General features: G+C 59.2%; 1 protein-coding gene across 2 annotated transcripts in view; it reads right to left on the minus strand.

Annotated features, from left to right (window-relative positions):
• Window positions 1-290: 290 nt before the first annotated feature.
• Window positions 291-19,122, minus strand: part of LOC144951202 (protein patched homolog 1-like) — a 51,407-nt gene continuing 32,575 nt past the window's right edge. Inside the window, exons 17-24 of one of the 2 annotated variants that reach the window (XM_078881351.1) lie at window positions 18,788-18,930; window positions 18,083-18,263; window positions 15,584-15,864; window positions 11,623-11,760; window positions 10,900-11,042; window positions 6,567-6,666; window positions 5,742-6,257; window positions 291-4,947 (exon numbers count right to left, since the gene is read on the minus strand). In XM_078881351.1, coding sequence (XP_078737477.1) covers window positions 4,438-4,947; window positions 5,742-6,257; window positions 6,567-6,666; window positions 10,900-11,042; window positions 11,623-11,760; window positions 15,584-15,864; window positions 18,083-18,263; window positions 18,788-18,930 — 2,012 coding nt within the window. In that variant the 3' untranslated portion in view covers window positions 291-4,437. Of the gene's footprint in view, window positions 4,948-5,741; window positions 6,258-6,566; window positions 6,667-7,610; window positions 7,628-10,899; window positions 11,043-11,622; window positions 11,761-15,583; window positions 15,865-18,082; window positions 18,264-18,787; window positions 18,931-19,122 lie in introns of those variants that run through there. The other variant, XM_078881357.1, reaches the window with a different exon arrangement.

The raw sequence follows: 19,122 nt of genomic DNA on the forward strand, positions 1-19,122 counted from the left end.
CGGGGGAGAGAGAACACACAGACTCCAGACAGACTCCACACACACTCCACACAGACTCCACACACACACTCCACACAGACGACTCCACAAAGGCGCCCGAGTCGGGAGTCGAACCCAACCCCTTGTAGCACCGTGGCGACGCTCGTCGCACGCTGCCCCCGTCGCACAGCGGCACCGTCCGGCCTGCGGGCCCAGCGGTGGTGGCGGAGCGAGCGGAGCGACGCGAGTTCGCATCCTCGTCGTGAGAGGGCCGACTCGACCCATCCCCCTCCCTCCCACCCTCTGGGGTCGATAAAATAAGCACCACCTCGTAGAACAAAATAAAAAGGCAACAACGGACTCGCCCCACGCCCCATCCCCCGCCATAGGAATGTGGGATTTCCACCGCTGGCTCTGCAAGGGCTGTAAACAGGAGATGAGCACCATGGCAGCGGGAGGCCGCACTCTCGAGCGATCCTGGCAGTTTAACAGATTGCGCGCTGCGGGAAGGTGGTGGCATCGCCTGTGCCCGCACGACGGAGGCTTTGCCCTCGCGAAACCCGAGGGCACCGGGCACACACCGCCAGGGTTGGCCCAGAGACGCAGGCCGCGTCTCTGGGCCAAAACATTGGGAATTTATTTCGTTTCTTGTCGACGACGATGCCGCTCCCAGACAGGAGAATCTCGAGACTCGGCGATCGTTCTCGCTGGGCACACTCCCGACATCCCAATGTGGCAGGACACCTCCTGCAGTCTTGAGGCTCTCCCCAGGTTAAACGTAGAGGGATCGACGGCGAATATTGTGGTTGTTGTTATTATTATCACGTGGTACTGACAAGGGAAGCACACGTGCTCTCGTCCCACGGACTCACTAGGAGGCAGGAGATCGTCGACCTGAGCGGTCGCCACGGACTGCCGATGAGCGCTCGAGGTTCATCAGAAGACGTGAGCACGTTTAGACCGGTCACGTGGCACGAGGCAGCCGGGCCATACCTCCCCTCTGTTTGCACAGTGACCCCCCCCCCCCCCGCTTGCAGGGGCGGTGGACTGGGATTTGACGCGGAGTATCAAGCTGCACGGCGGTTCGATGACACAACGACACGACGGTGTGACGATGCAGCGCTGTGACGCAGGAGTGTGACGATGCAGCGCTGTGACGCAGGAGTGTGACGATGCAGGAGTGTGACGATGCAGCGCTGTGACGCAGGAGTGTGACGATGCAGGAGTGTGACGATGCAGCGCTGTGACGCAGGAGTGTGACGATGCAGGAGTGTGACGATGCATCGGTGTGACGCAGGAATGTGATGATGCAGGAGTGTGACGATGCATCGGTGTGACGCAGGAATGTGACGATGCAGGAGTGTGACGATGCAGCGCTGTGACGCAGGAGTGTGACGATGCAGGAGTGTGACGATGCATCGGTGTGACGCAGGAATGTGACGATGCAGGAGTGTGATGATGCATTGGTGTGACGCAGGAGTGTGACGATGCATCGGTGTGACGCAGGAGTGTGACGACGCAGCGCTGTGACGCAGGAGTGTGACGATGTAGTGGTGTGATGACGCAGCCGTGCGCGCGCCTGCATACAGACAGTAGCTATCGTAGCGAAGGGGTTTAGTCGTTACAGAAATGAACAATTACGATCAAGCAAGTCAGTAACAATAGGAATAAAAGTCGACTATTGTTTATATAAGACATCTTTTTTAAATATACTTCTGTCACAAAGGAACTACTCTGTACACTACAAAAATAAAGACTTCCGTTATAAATAATTTATATTATATATAATGTTACCGTAGCATCTCGGTTAGTGTCAAGTCCGGATTGTTCATGACCTCTGATGCAGTGGTGGTGGGGGGGGGGGAGTATGACCCCTGACCCGCACGCTACCCCCCCCACTATCCCCCACTCCGTGACAGAATTCACACCGCGACAACGGAGGTTCCGTTTGGTTTCACCAATTCACCAAACTCACCCCCCGTTTACTTTCAAGTCTGTCCCATCCCCCGCCCCCGTCATAGGAATGTGGAATTTCTGCCACCAGCGCAGTGCAGCCAAGGCAGACGGACGTGGCCCAATAGCTTGATGACGGGTTAGCGGTTCGCTCTCTAATTAGAACGTGGGCCGCTCCCACCGCCATCTCTTAAAGTGACCACAACTCACGTTGCAGTTTTGGTCGCTGCCGTGGTCTTGATGGGTGTGCGCTGGCCGTACGCACATTTAATTTTGCTGCAATGGCAAAACACATCAGGAATTCCCAGAATGCTTGGCGTGTCGAAGTGACATCATCACCAATGCTACGTGTTCCGCAAGCAGCCTCGCAAGCGGCCGCCACCTCCTCCTCGGGCGGCGATCGTGGCGTTGCTCAATTTGGACGGCGCGGCAATCTTGACACGCACGGCACGCTGGGATTTCCCGATGCGCACGTCGATGATCGCGGACGACGTAAACTCCGTGAGGAGACCGCAAGCGGTCAACAGGCCCCCCCAGCGAGTCGTTACGACACCGAACGGAAGCCCTTTGGCGGCGCTCTCGCTCCTGGCAGCGACGCGCCGTGCACGGACGAAGCTGCCGCGTGAAGCGGTTCAATTCTCGATGCCCGTCGTTACAAACACATGACAATAGTTTTTATAAATTCCAATCAGGGAGACGGAGACCCGGGTGGGGGGCGGGGGCGAGGGGTGTGGAAACACAAACATTAAGGAAAAGGGAGGCCAAACTTTTACCGACTGATTTTTCCATTGCCAAATCTGAGCCGAGCCAGCGTTGTTGGGGCCCTCACGGCACGGGAGGAATTCCCGGGAGCAAATCTGCCAAGCGGAGCGGGGATCCAGACCCCTAGACGCTGGCTTTACCAGATGTCTGTGAATACTGCTCGGGGCCAAGCAGGGCCGGGAGCAGAGTCAATCATTTCCGTTGGGGCGAGCGCCCGCCGGCGCCTCTAGTGAGCAAGGCGGTTTGGCAGGGCCCCGGCATGCCTCGGTCGCACGGTGGAAAAGAGGCGCAAGTTACCGACGGACTCGGTCGCAGCTTGCGGCTCATGATTCAAGGAATTTCTTTAAAGAATTAATTCACCGTGGGGTTTCCAGAATGCAGTGGTGGCGTGTGCAGGTGACCCGTTTTGTTGTAACCAGCGCTGGTCCCTCGTCAAAATCAATGATTTCCCGGAAACCTCGCAAAACCGGAGTGTGCCACTTGAGGGACGCAAGTGCCGGGGGTGGGAGGGGTGGGTGGGAGGGGGGGGGGCTTTCGTGACAACCCCCAGTTCAGTCTTTTAGGGGGGGGGGCCGGATGCTCGTGAACGGGATTAACGACTCGCCGCCGCCGCTTGATTTTCGGTCAAAATGCAATTCCGTCCGAGGAGTTGCGAACGGGCCTCGCCACCTGGCGCTGGTCCCCATGGGGCGAGGAACTGTAAACAGGAAATAGCGCCGAGAGGGGAACGGGACCGCAGGGGAGGCTGCGTGCGGTGGCCGGATGGACGCAGCACCACGCCGGGAGACGCAGACAGAGACGGAAATACAAAATAATGGCCAACGAACGGAAAATGCCAACACAATACTGCATCTTTGCCTTCGTATAACGAGACCGCGTATAAATAGAGACACGTAATTACGACACGGGACGTATCCACTGGGATAAAAATGTAAAATAAAAACGCTCCACGCTCGGCGAGCGTCGGACGCGAGCGGAGGCCTCGCCGTCGCTCCGTGGAGCGTCCGAGCGTTCGTAATAATCATCATCATCATCATCGCGGTAATACGCCGACATTCTGTTCTTGTAAAGTTATAAAATGATAAATAAACGTCGCGTGGCTCCGAACCGCACGACACTGAACAAGCTGCCAGAGACCGAACACAGCGTCTGTACGACGTCTGTACTGCCCTGCCGCCACCGCCGCTTACATTCCTTCATTTCCACTGCGACACGCGTCGCATCAAATCGTTTACGGGTTTTTTTTTCTCCAAATTTTTTTTCCTTTTTTTTACCTAAAAAATACGTTTTTTTTTTACAGCGCTGATATTGTGTAGCAGCATGCCAGTGAAACATTAACAACACACACGCAAATACATTTAAACGCAGTTGTCGACTTAATATTCGTCGCGCCAATGTGTCCACCGGTCGCAAATGATCCGTCGGACGTCACGTGGCGAGCGAGCGACATTTCTTGTCACCGAGCGCTCACCCAGTGCGCGCGCGACAGGCGACGAGTCGCTCAGCGAGCGACCGTTCCAACGCGCTACGGGCACGGCGGCGGTCGACTTCAGTGGCAGTGATTTACTCGGAGGCTCGCTCTCTCACGTCTCCAACCCTCCACTTCAACATTTGTACATTTCGCGTGAAATAAAAATATATACAAACAGCCCCCCCACTGCCCCCGATATAATATTTACTCTCATTCACAACGTTACAATTATTGCTACGGTCGGCGTCACTTGAGCGTGGGGCCCCTCCTCGCTACTTGTGGTGGTGGCGGCAGCGGCGCCCGCAGTCCGAGTCGCACTCGCCGGCGTCGTACGCGGGCACGTGGGGGTCTCCCGCAAAAGGCGCCGGCGCTCGTGCGGCCGGCGCGACTGGCGCCACCGGCGCCGCCGGCCCCGCGCCCGGCCTCAAGAGCGCCACCGTCACCGACGTGGTGGCCGTCACGGTGGCAAACGGCCCGGCCGGCGCCGTCGCCCCGGCTCGCCGGCCGCGGCCTTCACCCCAGGCCTGGTGGCCGCTAGTCCTGCCGCGGCCGGGCCCGGCGTGCGGCGAATCGGTGCTGTCCGCGCCCGAGCGGCCGTGGAGGCGCGCCGGCTGTGACGCCCACTGCTGCTGCTGCTGCTGCTGCTGCTGCAGTGATGTTGTGCAGTCCGCCGATGCCACTCCGCCGTGCTGCTGCTGCTGCTCCTGCTGAGGCCTTGGCCTAGGCCGGGCCCTGTACTGCATGGCGCCCATCTCCAGGCACTGTCCCGCAGGCTGCACGAACTACAAAGAAAAGACAAAGATTCATACATACAGTGTAGGCCCGAGGACTGGTTCAGATAATAAGGGGGGAATCGAATTCGATAGTTGCTACAGCACACTAATTGCTACACTACCTCACAACAACCGCCGTTCACCAAGTAGCAGTGACGTCACCACGGCACTTGTACCATGCTAGGTGCACACTACCTCAAAAGACAAAGATTCCCCGTGTAGCCTTAACAGACTGTAGGGGCAAGTGCTGTTTACGAGCACCTATAAAGGCCAGCACAGCACACGAGGGGGTGGGTGGCCAACACCACGCCCGGCCGCCTTTATCTCCCTAGTGGCGATGTTTACACATCGCACCAGGTACTCATTTGAGGCTGATTCGACCTAGGGAAGGCCCAGAACCGGTTCAGATAATCGTCACCAGTGTTGGCCGTGAGCGGGAATCGAACCCGGGTCGGCAGGTTAGTAGCGCACACACTACCTCACACACACAAGCACGTACATACGTAAATACGTACACATATGCACGCACAGAAATACGCGCACATGTGGAACGTGCATGGGGTTGGAGAAACTTTAGATGCGGAGTGGTCAAGAGGTGAGGTCAGCCGCTGCCATAGGAACGTGGAATTGGTGCTCAGAGCTGTGATGTTTCTGCGGCTGTTTGTGTCGTGATCTCACCCCGGATCGGTGCCACCCCATCCCGCCCTCTGGGGCTCTCGAGCGGAACCCAACGCGCACGAAACGGAAACAGCAGCACCGAATCAGTGGAGCGCGGCGCGGCGCGTTGCCCCGGGGCGGCTCACCGTGACGCGCGGGTGTCCCGCCCGGCGTCCACCACCGCTCCCCGCGTGCGGCCTCTGCTGCTGCTGCTGCTGCTGGTGATAATCGTGCTCTCGCACTTGATGCAACCGATGTTGTTGCTGCTGCTGTTGTTGCTGCTGCTGCTGGTGGTGGCGGTGGTGGCGGTGATTGTGGTCGCGGTGTCCGTGCCGGCAAGCGTTGCCCGCGGCGCAGGAGGCGCCGTCGCCGGGCGACGTCGATAGCGACGCGGCGCTCTCGGAGCAGCACTCCGAGTCGGAGGACTCGGTAATGGAGGAGGAGGAGGGGGTGGTGCCGGTGGTGGTGGCGGCGGACGACTCGCCGGGGCGGGCGTGCCGCGCGCCGAGCCCCGGGTACGACGGAGGGAACGGCGGGCGCCGCCCGGAGTTCCCCCCGCCGCCGCCGGCGTCGCCGCCGCCGCCGCGCCCGCGTCTCGCCGGGTAGGGGGGCGGCTGCGGCGATGGCGTCGGGAGACGGCTGCCGCCGCCGGCGGGGGTCACCTGGGGACGCGATCGCGTGCGCACATGTACACGCACGTGGTCATGTGTGTGCACACGTGTTCATGTGTGTGTGCACACGTGTTCATGTGTGTGCACACACATGTAGCCTCAACAGGCTGTTGGTTCGTAGCGCACGACGCCAACCACTACACTACCACTTGCCACAACATGCATACAAGCGCACGAACGCGCACACACAGGCAGAACTGTGTGAGAACGGGTGATTGGTGGACTCTGTGTGAGTGACTGGCAGTCCCCCCCAGCGGGCTGGGCCCTCAGTGCGGCCCAAGCCGGCGTGCGTGGCCTCACCTCCGGCGGAGGCCCCACGATGGACAGGAGCACGGGGAGCAGCACGATGCCGTTGAGCAGACCGAGCACCGTCATGATGGTGAGCACCGCGAAGAAGTACCTGCAGGAGAGAGCCTCCGTGAGACAAAGGTCCCCCGTGTGGCCCACGCGGGCTCGAGGGGCAAGTGCTGTTGGCGAGCACCTATTAAGGCCGGCACGGCTCGCCTGTGGATAGGCGGTGTGGCCAGCACCACGCCCGGCTGCCTTTGTCTCCCCGGTGTCGAAGTTTTTTTTGCATATGGCATAATCATTTACGGCTGAGTCGACTTAGGCGAGGCCCAGGACCGGCACAGAAAATCGTCACCGATGTTGGCAGCGTGCAGAACCGGACTCGCCGGGTTCGTGGCGTGGTGTGCTAACCTCCGTGCCACCGCTCCCCAAAACATTACTGCTCCGAGGCACGCAGAGAGTCATTATGATGACGATAATGCCTCTTCATCCGGGAAGGCCTCACCGAGTCTCAAGGAGGCTTCCGACCGGTATTCACAGTAGGGGGTGATATTGCAATGTATGATACCAACTCAGGAATTTGTAGGTTATTTATCAGCATTGGCTCGATGCGTTGGTCAACGCCAATGCCACTGTGCGTGTGGTTTTTTTTTAGATATGGGAGGGAACCAGAGAATCCGGAGGCAACCCACGCGGAACGGGGGGAGAGAAAACAAACTACAGACAGAAAGGCACCCAAGTTGGGAATCGAACCGAGGCCTTGTTGCTGTGAGGGCGGGATTGTGCCCACCTTGCCACACGCGGCTGGCACATTCGCACGTGCGCTCAGACTGCACACAGGAAGGTCGCAAACAGGGAGCACACAGCAAACAGGCAGGTTCCGTGTTTAATGGAAGCTGCAGGGGAAAATAAAAACAACAAAATGGAGCAGCGAGGAGAAAGAGTCACGGACACGAGACCCAGGGACACGAAGGTCAGGCACACGAGACCCAGGGACACGAGAGCCACAGACGTGAGAGCATTTGCTGACACAAACCCACGGCGAGTGCCAATTACCTGTCCTTGCAGGCCGTCTGTCCAGAGATGAGCGCGACGGAGACAAAGAGAGAGACAGAGAGACAGAGAGAGACACAAGGAGGAGATGGAGACACGTGGAGAGGAAGAGGGTTATTGACGGAGTGGCTCCGCGCAAGTGCTTTTGTTTGGGGTTAGAGGTAAGGGTCAGGGGTCAGGAGTAGGATGACGGGATAGCAGTGAAGAGTTAGGTTGAGTCAGTGGTAGGATTAGAGGATATCTGGCTGACTCTCGCCACGTTGGCAAGTCATCTTGCCAGAGCTGGGAGTACCCACACTTTACCACGACGCACGCGACCGACCGATCGACTTGACCGTGGTGAACGCGTTCACTCTACTGCTGCGGGAGATCGGACGCACGGCCACTGGACCCGCGTGGCCGCTATCACCTTGGCTCCATTCAGAGTTTCTCACACGTTGGTTGAATGGCTCCATTCAACCAACGTGTGAGAAACTCTGCTCCGTGATGCTCCAAAATCGTGCTGCTTGTTGCCGGCCAGCGGGAAATTTTTTTGGGACCGTAACCCAGTAGAGGACCACAGAACTTGGGCAATCGGTTCTGGCTGCCTTCCCTCGTCTGTGGCCTCCACCCGCGTCCCCCCATGTGCAACACTGCACTTCGCACGGACGTCGCGAGATACGAATTCATCGTCGTGGTCGCCGTTAACGACCGGGCCCGAGGTCTCGGTAAATACGGGGAGCTGACAACCGGCCGGCCTGGTGGCACGGCCTGGCGGCACAGCCTGGCGGCACGGCCTGCCGGCAGGGCTGCCGGCAGGGCCTTCTCTCCAGCACCAGCGGGATGTTTGTGTGCAGAGTAACGCGATCCGGCCTCCTCACTCCTTCTCTCTTCCTCTCTCCCTCTGCCTCCCCACTCCTCACTCCTCACCATTTCTCTCTCTCACCCTCTCATCCCTCATAACCCCTGCCTCTTCCTCTTTCTCTCCTCACCCTGCCTCCTCCGCCAAGCAGCGGTGGCCATGCTTGTGCACATGGCCGCTGCGATCCAGCGCTGTGGAGGCAGCAGCGAGGGTTGGTAGATCACTCACAGATGGGCTGTGAAATATCTCTTCCCGTGAGCATCGAAGAAGGGCCGTACCCCTGGCTCGCCAGAAGGCAGTATAGCAAGTGGACTAATGTCAATCTGTTTCCATCTGTCCGCTGGGGATAGAGCGTTGCCCCCTTGCGCAAGGCGTGGGGTTTTCTCCAGGTGCTCCGGTTTCCTTCCACACGTGTACAATAATAAACACAACTCGTTATTCACTGGCTGAAAATAAATAACCCAATGCAACAGCAGCAGCAGGACCCTCCTGAAAAAGAGTCCTATGACTCAGCTTCGCTCTCCTGGATAAACAAGTGAATTATCTTCTCTCTCCTCTTCTCTCTCAATCACTCGCTTTCCACCCCCTCCTCTTTCCCCTCCCCCTGCCCCCCCCTCTCTCAATCACTCCCCTTCCCCCACCTCCGTCTCTCCACCCCCGCCCTCTCTCTCCCTCTTCCCACCACCCAAATGCGCCCTCTGCCCTTTGACCTGCCCAATGCAGGCTGCCCCGGGGGGGTCACATAAACATCCAATGGAGGGAGGGGGTGAGGAGGGGGTCTCTCCCGCCCCCCCCTCCCGGCTCTCCCACCCAACAAAGGCCAAGTCTCACCGCACTATTAGGGCCCCTCTCTCACCGACAGCCCCTCTCTCGCGGGGCAAAGGCGCAGCCCCGCAACTGCTCGCTCGTGCCCACTGCCGGCACAAAAAGAGAGCGGGAGAACTCCGTGTTGCCGGTGCAACGTGCAGCTGCACCGTTACCGCCACCACCGCCTCCACCACCACGGCAGCCGTGGCGGCCGTGCCTTGTCCTCCTCCTCCTCCGGCGCAGAGCCGCTGTGTGTTTATTTGTCTGTGCGGGCCGCGAGGCCGCGTTGTTTATTATCCCAGGGAGTCTGGGCTCGGGCGAGAGAGGGAACGAGGGGGGGGTCCGTGGCGAGCGCCGCTGCCGGGGCCACGTGTTTATTTTCGTTGAATTTACACAAACACCGTGGGGGGAGACGCGTCCCCCCGTGTGCGTGCGGTCGCACGCAAACGGACAAAGATCCCCCCGGTAGCCTCCACAGGCTGTCGGGGCTAGTGCCGCCGTCAGCGAGCAGCAGCCACCGACGAAGGACTTAACGGCGCACGAGAGGGATGGGTGGCCAGCACCACGCTCGGCCGCCTTTGTCTCCGCAGGGGCGACGTTTGCGCATCGCGCTGGGTCTTCGTTTGAGGCCGTGTCCACTCGGGGTAGGGCCCAGGACCCGTTCAGGTAATCGCCAGCGGTGTTGTTTGTGAGCGGGAATCGAACTCTGCTAACTTGGTTTGGAGTGTAGCGCCCTAACCGCTGCGCCACCGCTCCCCCTACACACACACACTCCTCTCTCTCGGCTTCTTCCCTCGCACGGCTCCACTCTGGAATTCCCTCCCCCCATTGTTGTCATCGTCGTCATCATCGTCTCTTTCCCCCCCCCCCAAGCTCTTCGACCAATAGTAACCTTGCTCCATTCAACAGACGTGTTCCACTGTTAGCTATTCAAACTCTTGAGAGTGCTGTTTGTTGCCGGCTGCTTGACGTTTAGAGCCTCTGCTCAGCAACTATTTTTTGAAAAAAATACGCAGACGCAGCACCCGGCGCAGCCGCACACACACACACAGGCGAACGACGCACGTGTGTGTGTGTGTGTATACATTACACTCGCGTGTGTGTATGTGCACGAGCACGTGTCTATAAACACGCTGGGGCAGTGTTTACACAGCCTCACTGTTTATGGCGATTCTCTGCTCAGTCTCCCATCTCACCAACCCCCCCCCCCGTCTCAGGGTCAGGCCAAACAACCGGCGGCCATCATCGCCGCCACTACAGCTCGATACCAACACCACCGGAACATCACCACCACCGCTGGTGGCGGCCACGCACGTGGCAGCTGTAACCCAGCGCTGTGGAGGCAGCAGCAGCGAGGATTGTCGGATCTTCGCACGAACGCTGTGAAACTCCCATCCCATCGGTGCCAAGGGGGAGCCATGCCCCGGCTAGCCAGGAGAAGGCGGTACAGCAAGTGAACTCATCACCAGAACTACCGCCACCAATACCGTCACCACCGCCACAATCGCCATCACCGCAACCGTCACCTCCGCCACGATCACCCGGAATCTGAACTCACCAACTTCAGATTGCGACTCACAGCACAGTCACTACAGTCGGCACAGTCACTACAGTCGGCACAGTCACTACGCAACGCTCGCTCACCAGACGATGAAGTCGAACTCGGAGCCGACGAGCATGACGAGTCCCAAGAGCGTGGAGACGGCGCCGTCCAGCACGGGCGCCAGCATGTGCTGCAGCGAGCGCACCGCCCGGCTGTCGCGGTCGCCCGTCGCCGTCAGGAAGCCCTGGGCGGTGGCGGGGGCGGCACAACGGAGTGACGGAGATGGTACGGGTGAGCGGCGGCGGCTCTCCGTCGACCGTACGACGCCATCGTCGTCGTCATCATCGTCGTCATCAATGTCATCACCATTGTCATCATAGCCATCATCGTCGTCGTCACCGTCATCATCATTATCAACATCGTCGTCATCATTGTCGTCATCGTCATTATCATCATTGTCAACATCGTCATCATCATTGTCGTCATCGTCAATATCATCATTGTCAACATCGTCATCATCATTGTCAGCATCGTCATCATCATTGTCGTCACCGTCATCGTCATTATCATCATTGTCAACATCGTCATAGTCATCATCATTATCATCATTGTCATCATCATTATCATCATCATCAGTCAACATTGTCATCATCATTGTCAACATCGTCACCATCATTGTCAACATCATCATTATCATCATTGTCAACATCGTCGTCGTCACCGTCATCATCACCATCGTCGTCAATGTTATCATCGACAACGCATCGCTACGTTTACACGATGTCACGTCACCTGATGAGCCTCCGCCGCCCCCCCCACCTCACCAGCGTGACGTGCATCGTGAACTCCACGCCCATGCCAACGAAGGCGACGAGGTTGATGACGGGAACGGCGCTCAGCTGAATGCCCATGAGGCCCATCATCCCAAAGAGCTCCACCGTCATCGTCGCCAGCACAGCCACCTGTGTGCGCGCGTGGTCGTGTCATTGTGGGTGTGTGCGTTCGTGTATAGGTTTGTGGTTGGGTGTGTGTGGTTGGGTGTGTGTGTGTGGTTGGGTGTGTGTGGTTGGGTGTGTGTGTGGTTGGGTGTGGTTGGGTGTGTGGTTGGGTGTGCGTGTGTGTTGGGCGTGTTTTGGGAGAGGACAAACAACAACAACAAACACCTCCTGTCAGCGAGCCTTCGACACTTCACGTGCACCTGGCCTGGCACAGTCGCCGTGGTGACGTCACCGTCACTTAGTGGCGAATGACGCGGGTATTGGTATTGGTTGGGAGAGGGCGAGAGTTCAACGTGCGCGCAGAAGAGACAGCATAACATCACACACAGAGCACAGACATAAATATACATTCACAAAGACTGAGATCAGCCCTAATAGGGGAGTGGTGGCTAGCGCACTGCGCTTCGACCCCGGCGATCTGAGTTCAATTCACGTTCACCAGCCAACACCGGCCAAGATTATCGCAACCGGTCCGGGGCCTTCTCCAGGTCGGTTCAACAGTTAATGAGCACGTGGCGCAGTGCGGAAAGAAAAAGAAATCAGCATTGGGGAGAGACAAAGGTGGCTGTGGGTGTTGCTGGTTACAGCACCACCTCGTGTTTTGTGATGGGTGCTCGCGAACAGAACTTTGCCCAGTCATACAGACACACACACACGCACGCACACACGCACACACACACACACGCACACACGCACGCACGCACCCACGCCATTCCATCCCTCTTCGTCTTCTCCCCACACAGTCCCGTCACAATCCAATTTCACGCCTCTGTGTTCTAACACATTCCATAAGGGAGTTTTCCCAACACACACGCACGCACACGCATGCGCACAAGCTCACACACACGCACTCACACATACGCACGTGCACACACACGCATGCACGCGCACGCTCACACGTACACACGCGCACGCTCACACGTTTATACGCGTGCGCACCCTCACACGTTTATACGCGTGCGCACCCTCACACGTTTATACGCGTGCGCACCCTCACACGTTTATACGCGTGCGCACACATGCACACACGCACGCGTACACCCACACACGTGCACTCTCTCCCACGTGAGCCACTGAACCCCCCCCCCCCCGCCGTGCCACCGCCACGAGGGACCCGCAGGGAAAGCGTGGAGTGGTGCTCGCGAGAACGAAGAAGAAGTTCCTCGTTCAGCGGAAGGGGTAGGCGGGGGGGGGGTTGGGCGAGGAGGGAAGCCCCGCGGAGTTACGAACGTTACTCGACTCCCTGCGATCGCGGAGCCACGAGAGCCTAAGTACGTGTCTGTCGTTCACAACACGCACACACGCACACACACGCGCACACACACGCACACACGCACGCACGCACTCACGCACGCCAGCCATCGGAATGCACAAAATGTGAAACGGGCGACATTTGCGCTCAGAACTATTCGGATGTTTTCACGCGAAGCGTTACCATTCCACTCTTCCATCCATGCGCGTATAAATTAATTGGCGCAGGAAAAATGTATTAATTGACCTCCCAGAGGTCACCTATGGTACGAACGGTTGTCGATGGACACGTAAAGATCGCCAGCCAAAACAGTGGGAAGAGTCGGCATGGGAAGACGCTCTCCCCCTAGCACACGCTTGGGGTGGATCTCATAATCCGGCGTGTGTAGGTGCACGTTTGTAGGTGCGCGTGTGTAGGTGCTTCTGGGCATCAGTGGCACTGGTTAGCGCGCTGCGCTACGAACCCGGCGACCCGAGTTCGAATCCCGCTCACGGCCAACGCCGGTGACGATTATCTGAAACGGTCATGGGCCTTCCCCGAGGTCAACGTTGGCTGAAAACGGGAATCGAACTCAGGTCGCCCGGTTTCGTAGGTAATGCGGTGCGCTAACCGCCATGCCACCACTCACCCACAGAGACACGCACACACACACGCACGCACATGCACGCACGCACACGTGCGTGCGTGTGTGTGCTTTTCACGCAAGAATCTCAAGAATGCATTCGTGTGACAGAGCTGTACGGACAGGAAACAAACGTGTGGAGGAGGAGGACATGGTAGGTGTGTATGTGTGTGTGCACGTGCGCGTGTGCAACAAGCGCACCTAGCCTGGCACAAGTGCTGTTGTGACGTGAATGACGGCTGTTGTTGGTGTGTGAGCAGGTTAACTAGCGTGCGTGTGCGTGGTATGCGTGCGCACGTGCGTGCGTGCGAGCATTAGTGCGACGCGTGAAGTGTGAGCACATGCATGTGGCATGCCTCCCCACACCAACCCCTCCCCACCTCGTCCAACCACCCCCCCCCCCCCCAGTGTGGCACACACACATTACCCGCTCGATGTGCGCGTGTCCGTACGCGTGTGTATGTGTGCGAGGAGCGGTGGCAAAGTGGTTAGTGCACTGTGCTATGAACCCAGCAACGGAGTTCCATGACCGCTCACAGCCAACATCGGTGACGGCGGATATCTGCATCGGTCTTGGGTCTCCCCTAGGTCGACTCAGCCTTTAACCGAGTACCTGGTTTTAAGTGAATTAAACGTCAGCACTTGGGAGGCGGCCGGGCGTGGTGCTGGCCACCAACCTCCTCATAAGCGTGCCGTGCCAGCCCTTATGGGTTCTTGCTCACAGCACTTGCCCCAACAGCTAAAGCCTATATGGGGGATCTTTGTCTTTGTAGGCACTGAGGCTGTCCGAAAACCTGGAACAATTGGGTGAGCGCTTCGTTTTAACTGAGTAACGAATTGCAATGCAGGATCACGATTCCAATCTGGAGGAAAATACAAACTCTACGCAGCAAGGCGGCGAGGTGAGGAACCAAAGACAGACCCCTTCAAGCTGTGAGGCACGAGGAAGAGAATACACACGGACGGAGAGAGACGCACAGAAAGACTGACGGACAGAGACATGGAGTCAAAGACGCACGGACAGGCCGACGATCAGAAAGAGACACGGAGAATAAGATGAAGATGTTCTACCCTTAAGGTAAAGGCACCGCCGCAACCGCCGCCAGCATCAACCAACACCATCACCGCCACCATCAAAGACAAAGATCCCCCGTACAGCCTTAACAGACTGTAGGGGCAAGTGCTGTTAGTGAGCACCTATAAAGGCCGGCACGGCACACGAGGAGGTGGGTGGCCAACACCACGCCCGACCGCCTTTGTCTCCCTAGTGGCGATGTTTACACATCGCACCAGGTACTCATTTGAGGCTGAGTCGACCTAGAGGAGGCCCAGTACCGGTTCAGATAATCATCACCGGTGTTGGTCGTGAGCAGGAACCGAACCCGGTTCACCAGCTTCGTAGCGCAGCGCGCTAACCGCTACACCACCGCTCCCCACCGCCACCATCACCACCACCGCCACCATCACCACCACCACCACCACCACCGCCACCACTACCGCCGCCGCCACCAACACCATCACCACCACCGCCACCATCACCACCACCATCACCGCCACCGCCACCACCATCAACACCACCGCCACCACCACCATCACCACCACCATCACCACCACCATCACCACCACCATCACCACCACCGCCACCATCACCGCCACCATCACCGCCACCACCATCAACACCACCGCCACCACCATCAACACCACCGCCACCACCACCATCACCACCACCATCACCACCACCATCACCACCACCGCCACCATCTCCACCGCCGCCACCACCATCACCGCCACCATCACCGCCACCACCATCACCACCACCGCCACCATCACCACCGCCACCACCACCATCACCGCCACCATCACCGCCACCATCACCGCCACCACCATCACCACCACCGCCATCGCCCTCTCACCAGCAGCCCAGCGGTCCAGGGGTTGAGCAGCAGGAGGGCACACACGAGGAAGGTGCAGGCCAGCCCCACGCTGAGCGCCAGCAGCAGCCAGTGGCGCAGGCCCACGTACTGCTCCCAGAAGAGGAAGGGGTACCCGGCCGGGTAGCTGGGCAGCCCGCCGGCGGCGAAGCTCTCGCAGACGGCGCGCACGCGCTCGATGGCGCGCACATGGTCCGCCGACTCCGACAGCCCCGCCAGGTAGAAGGGCAGCTGAGCAAACTCGATCCGCTCCGCCGGCTTGACTGGGGGAGGAGGGTCGGGGGGGAGAGACGAGGAGCGGAGGAGAGAAGACGGTGGGGGGGGGGGGCGGCCGTGAGGAGCGTTGGGTCAAGCGAGCCCGACTCTGCTGGTGAGAGGGTGAAAGTCGAGGCCGGTCCGCTTGTGTTGTACAGATGCGGCCGATCGGATGCGCTCGCAGAAGGTCGTGGTGGCTGCTGGGATGTGTAAACAAAAATTTATATTTCTACGTGGAGGGAAAAAAGAATGAGGGAAGGAAGTGGCTGAGAGGTCAGGGCGCTGAGCTGGCACAGCTGAGATCCAGGGTTCCAATCCGGTTACAGCCACTGCCTGTGATTGAACCAGGGTCTCAAGTGTAGCGAGTTAATGTGTCTGAGCCAGTCACCAGCAACTCTCATCGAGACCCACAAACTCGCAAAAGAAACCCGAAGGCTTTACAAAGAGACGCTTGGAGTTTAGCTCACAGACCTCGATGAACGCCACTTGAGTAAACGGAGCTGAATAAACGTGAATAGACATCGTTTGAGTAACGCAGCTCAGCAATTCAACGAGTTCCCGCTGCTACTCAAACGAGCATCGTGGCCTCGGTGCTCATGGCAGAGCCAGTGGTGGGAATTCCACAGTCATATGGCCGAGGCAAGTCTATCCAGAGGACAGTCACTTTTATTACTTCTCCACAGAATGATGCTCATTCTATCGATCCCAGGACTTGAATTCGCAACCTTGGCTGGTTTTATTATGGATCACGAACCATACACTGCTGGATGGATATCAATACGGCCACTCTACCCAATAATCCGGCGTGAAATATTGAGCGACAGACGATGAACTTTCTCTACGATCGCAGTGCCCTCGGAAAGGTAAAACCACACGGTGGTTCTCTGGCTGACTGGGTGGGGGGGATAGGTGGTGGGGGGGGGGCATCAGTGGGGGTAGGGGGGGGGCTGGCACCCTCTCAGCCGGTGGCCTTTCCCACATCGCCAGCGCCCTCAACGGCACCACCGGCGAAACCTGTTTGTAATTTGTGCAGTAAATTTCGCATGGTGGCTGGCCCGGTGCCACGCACGCACACACTCTCGCCACCCCACCCCACTACTCCCTCCCCACTACCCCCACACTCCCTCCCCACTCCCTCTCTCGGAGACGGTGAACCCCCACCAGAACCAGCCAGCTACCCCACACAGACAAAAACAAAGATCCCCCGTGTAGCCTTTAACTGGCCGTCGGGGAAAGTGCTGTTGGCGTGGACCCACGTAGGCCAGCACGGCACACCTATAAGCGGGGTGGTGTGGCCAGCTCCACATCCGGCCGCCTTTGTCTCCCCAATGCTGATATTTTACGCATCATACTAGGCGCTCAATTAAGGCTGAGTCGACCTAGAGGAGGCCCAGGACCGGGTTTGATATTCTTCGCCAGCATTGACCGTGAGCGGAAAATCGAACTTTGGTCGCCAGGTTCGCAACACAATGCACTAAGGGCTGCACCACGGCTCCCCACACACACTGACATGCACGCACGCACACACACACACAGGCACACAAAGCACACCACACACCCCCCCATCTCCCTAACCACCACGCTCTTCCCTGCCCCCTAAACCGTTTTCTCCCTGGCTCCCTCTCTCTCCGCCCCCACCTCCACCCCCACCATCCACTCCCTCCCTCCCGCCGCGCCCCCCCCGGAGTAATCCCGTTTGGGCCGGTGTGCGGCCGCACGGCGCTCGCTTCCTCAAGGTGCCGGCGTTTACGCGTTGCGGTTTCACCGCCTCTAATGAGGAGCAGCCACACGCCACTCAGTCAGCAACCCGCCGGCACGGCGGCACAGCGGCACAACGACAGACCGACGGAGCGACACACCGACACACCGACACCGGGGCACAGGGACACAGGGACATGCCGACACACTGGCACACCGGCACACCGATTGAGCGGCACGCCAGCACAGTGGCACACCGGCACGGCGGGACACTGGCAAACTGCCCCCGCCACACCAGCACACCGTGACATTGACAGAGCGGCACACTGGCTTCGGTTGGCGAGAGGTTGCCAGCGAGTGTGCGGTGCGTCTGCCAGTCATCTCAGCCAGTCAACCCATGGAACCTGGGTCTGTCCTGCCAGCGACACACGTCGCGTGACAGCCTCGAGGTGCACCTAGCCTGGCGCGAGCGGTGACGCCGACTGTTGTTGTTGTGTGACCGACGGTGACGACGACGACGGGACTCACTGCGCATGACGTCGGGCGCGGTGTTGAAGCGGCTGAAGAGCCACTCGGGGGGCTCGGGCCGCAGGTTGGCCTGCGAGGCGGCGTAGGCCAGCGGGTCGTTGGTCACCCAGGCCGTGAGGAAGGTGTAGAAGCCGTCAACGTCCACCAGGCCCCGGTCGTTCACCAGCCGCCGGCTCTGCAACTGCCGAGCCAAGGGAGACGAATCGCGCGACGCTCGCGTGCGACCTCCCACGATTTCGCGAGTCCGCCCGGACTAATATTCCCGCTCCGTCTCCCCGGTAGGCGCCCTCCCCGGACAGTTTCCCACGATGGGCCGAGCGTGACAAGCGGCGTCACAGGAGAGAAAGAGCACGCGTCGCGCGTAGCGACGTCACGGGGGCGGCGGTGAGAGCGGGGAGCCCTTTTACCACGGGCTTGTCGCTGATCAATGTGGACGGTTCTCTCCGGGCGTAACGTCCCGGACAGGAAAACTCGCACACGCGGAAGTCCGCCACGAAAAGGACCGCGTGCAGAATGCCCCGTCCGCGTTTTGCCCCGACCGCTTGCGCGCCGCAAAATGAACGACCCCCGGAGGGACAAACGCCGTCGTCGACGCGACGTGTGGCGCGACCCACGCGGTTCTCTCCCCAGAGACGCGGTTTCGGATTTTGGTTCTCGGCGTTGGCATCGGCGCCGTGGTTGTGGCCATGGCCGTCGTGGCCATACCTGGGCGTAGTTGAAGGGCGCACTGGCGTCGCCCGTCTGGATGAGCAGCATGTACGCCAGCACGCCGTCGTCGGAGCCGTTACGGAACTCTTCCCGGCGGATGCGGCCGGATCGCCAGTCCTCGTCGAATGCCACCTGCAGCCCTGGGGGGTGCGGCGTGGCGGGCGGGGGGGGATGGGAAGTGGGTGGAGGGGGTGGGGAGCGGTGGTGCAGCGGTTAGCGCGCCGCACTAAGAACCCGGCGACACGGGTTTGATTCCCGCTCAGGGTAAACACCGATGATTATCTGAACCAGTCCTGGGCCTCCCCCCGGCCTCAAATGATTACCTGGTGCCG

This window comes from Lampetra fluviatilis, chromosome 3 (assembly GCF_964198595.1).
Source record: "Lampetra fluviatilis chromosome 3, kcLamFluv1.1, whole genome shotgun sequence".
NCBI classification, from domain to species: domain Eukaryota; kingdom Metazoa; phylum Chordata; class Hyperoartia; order Petromyzontiformes; family Petromyzontidae; genus Lampetra; species Lampetra fluviatilis.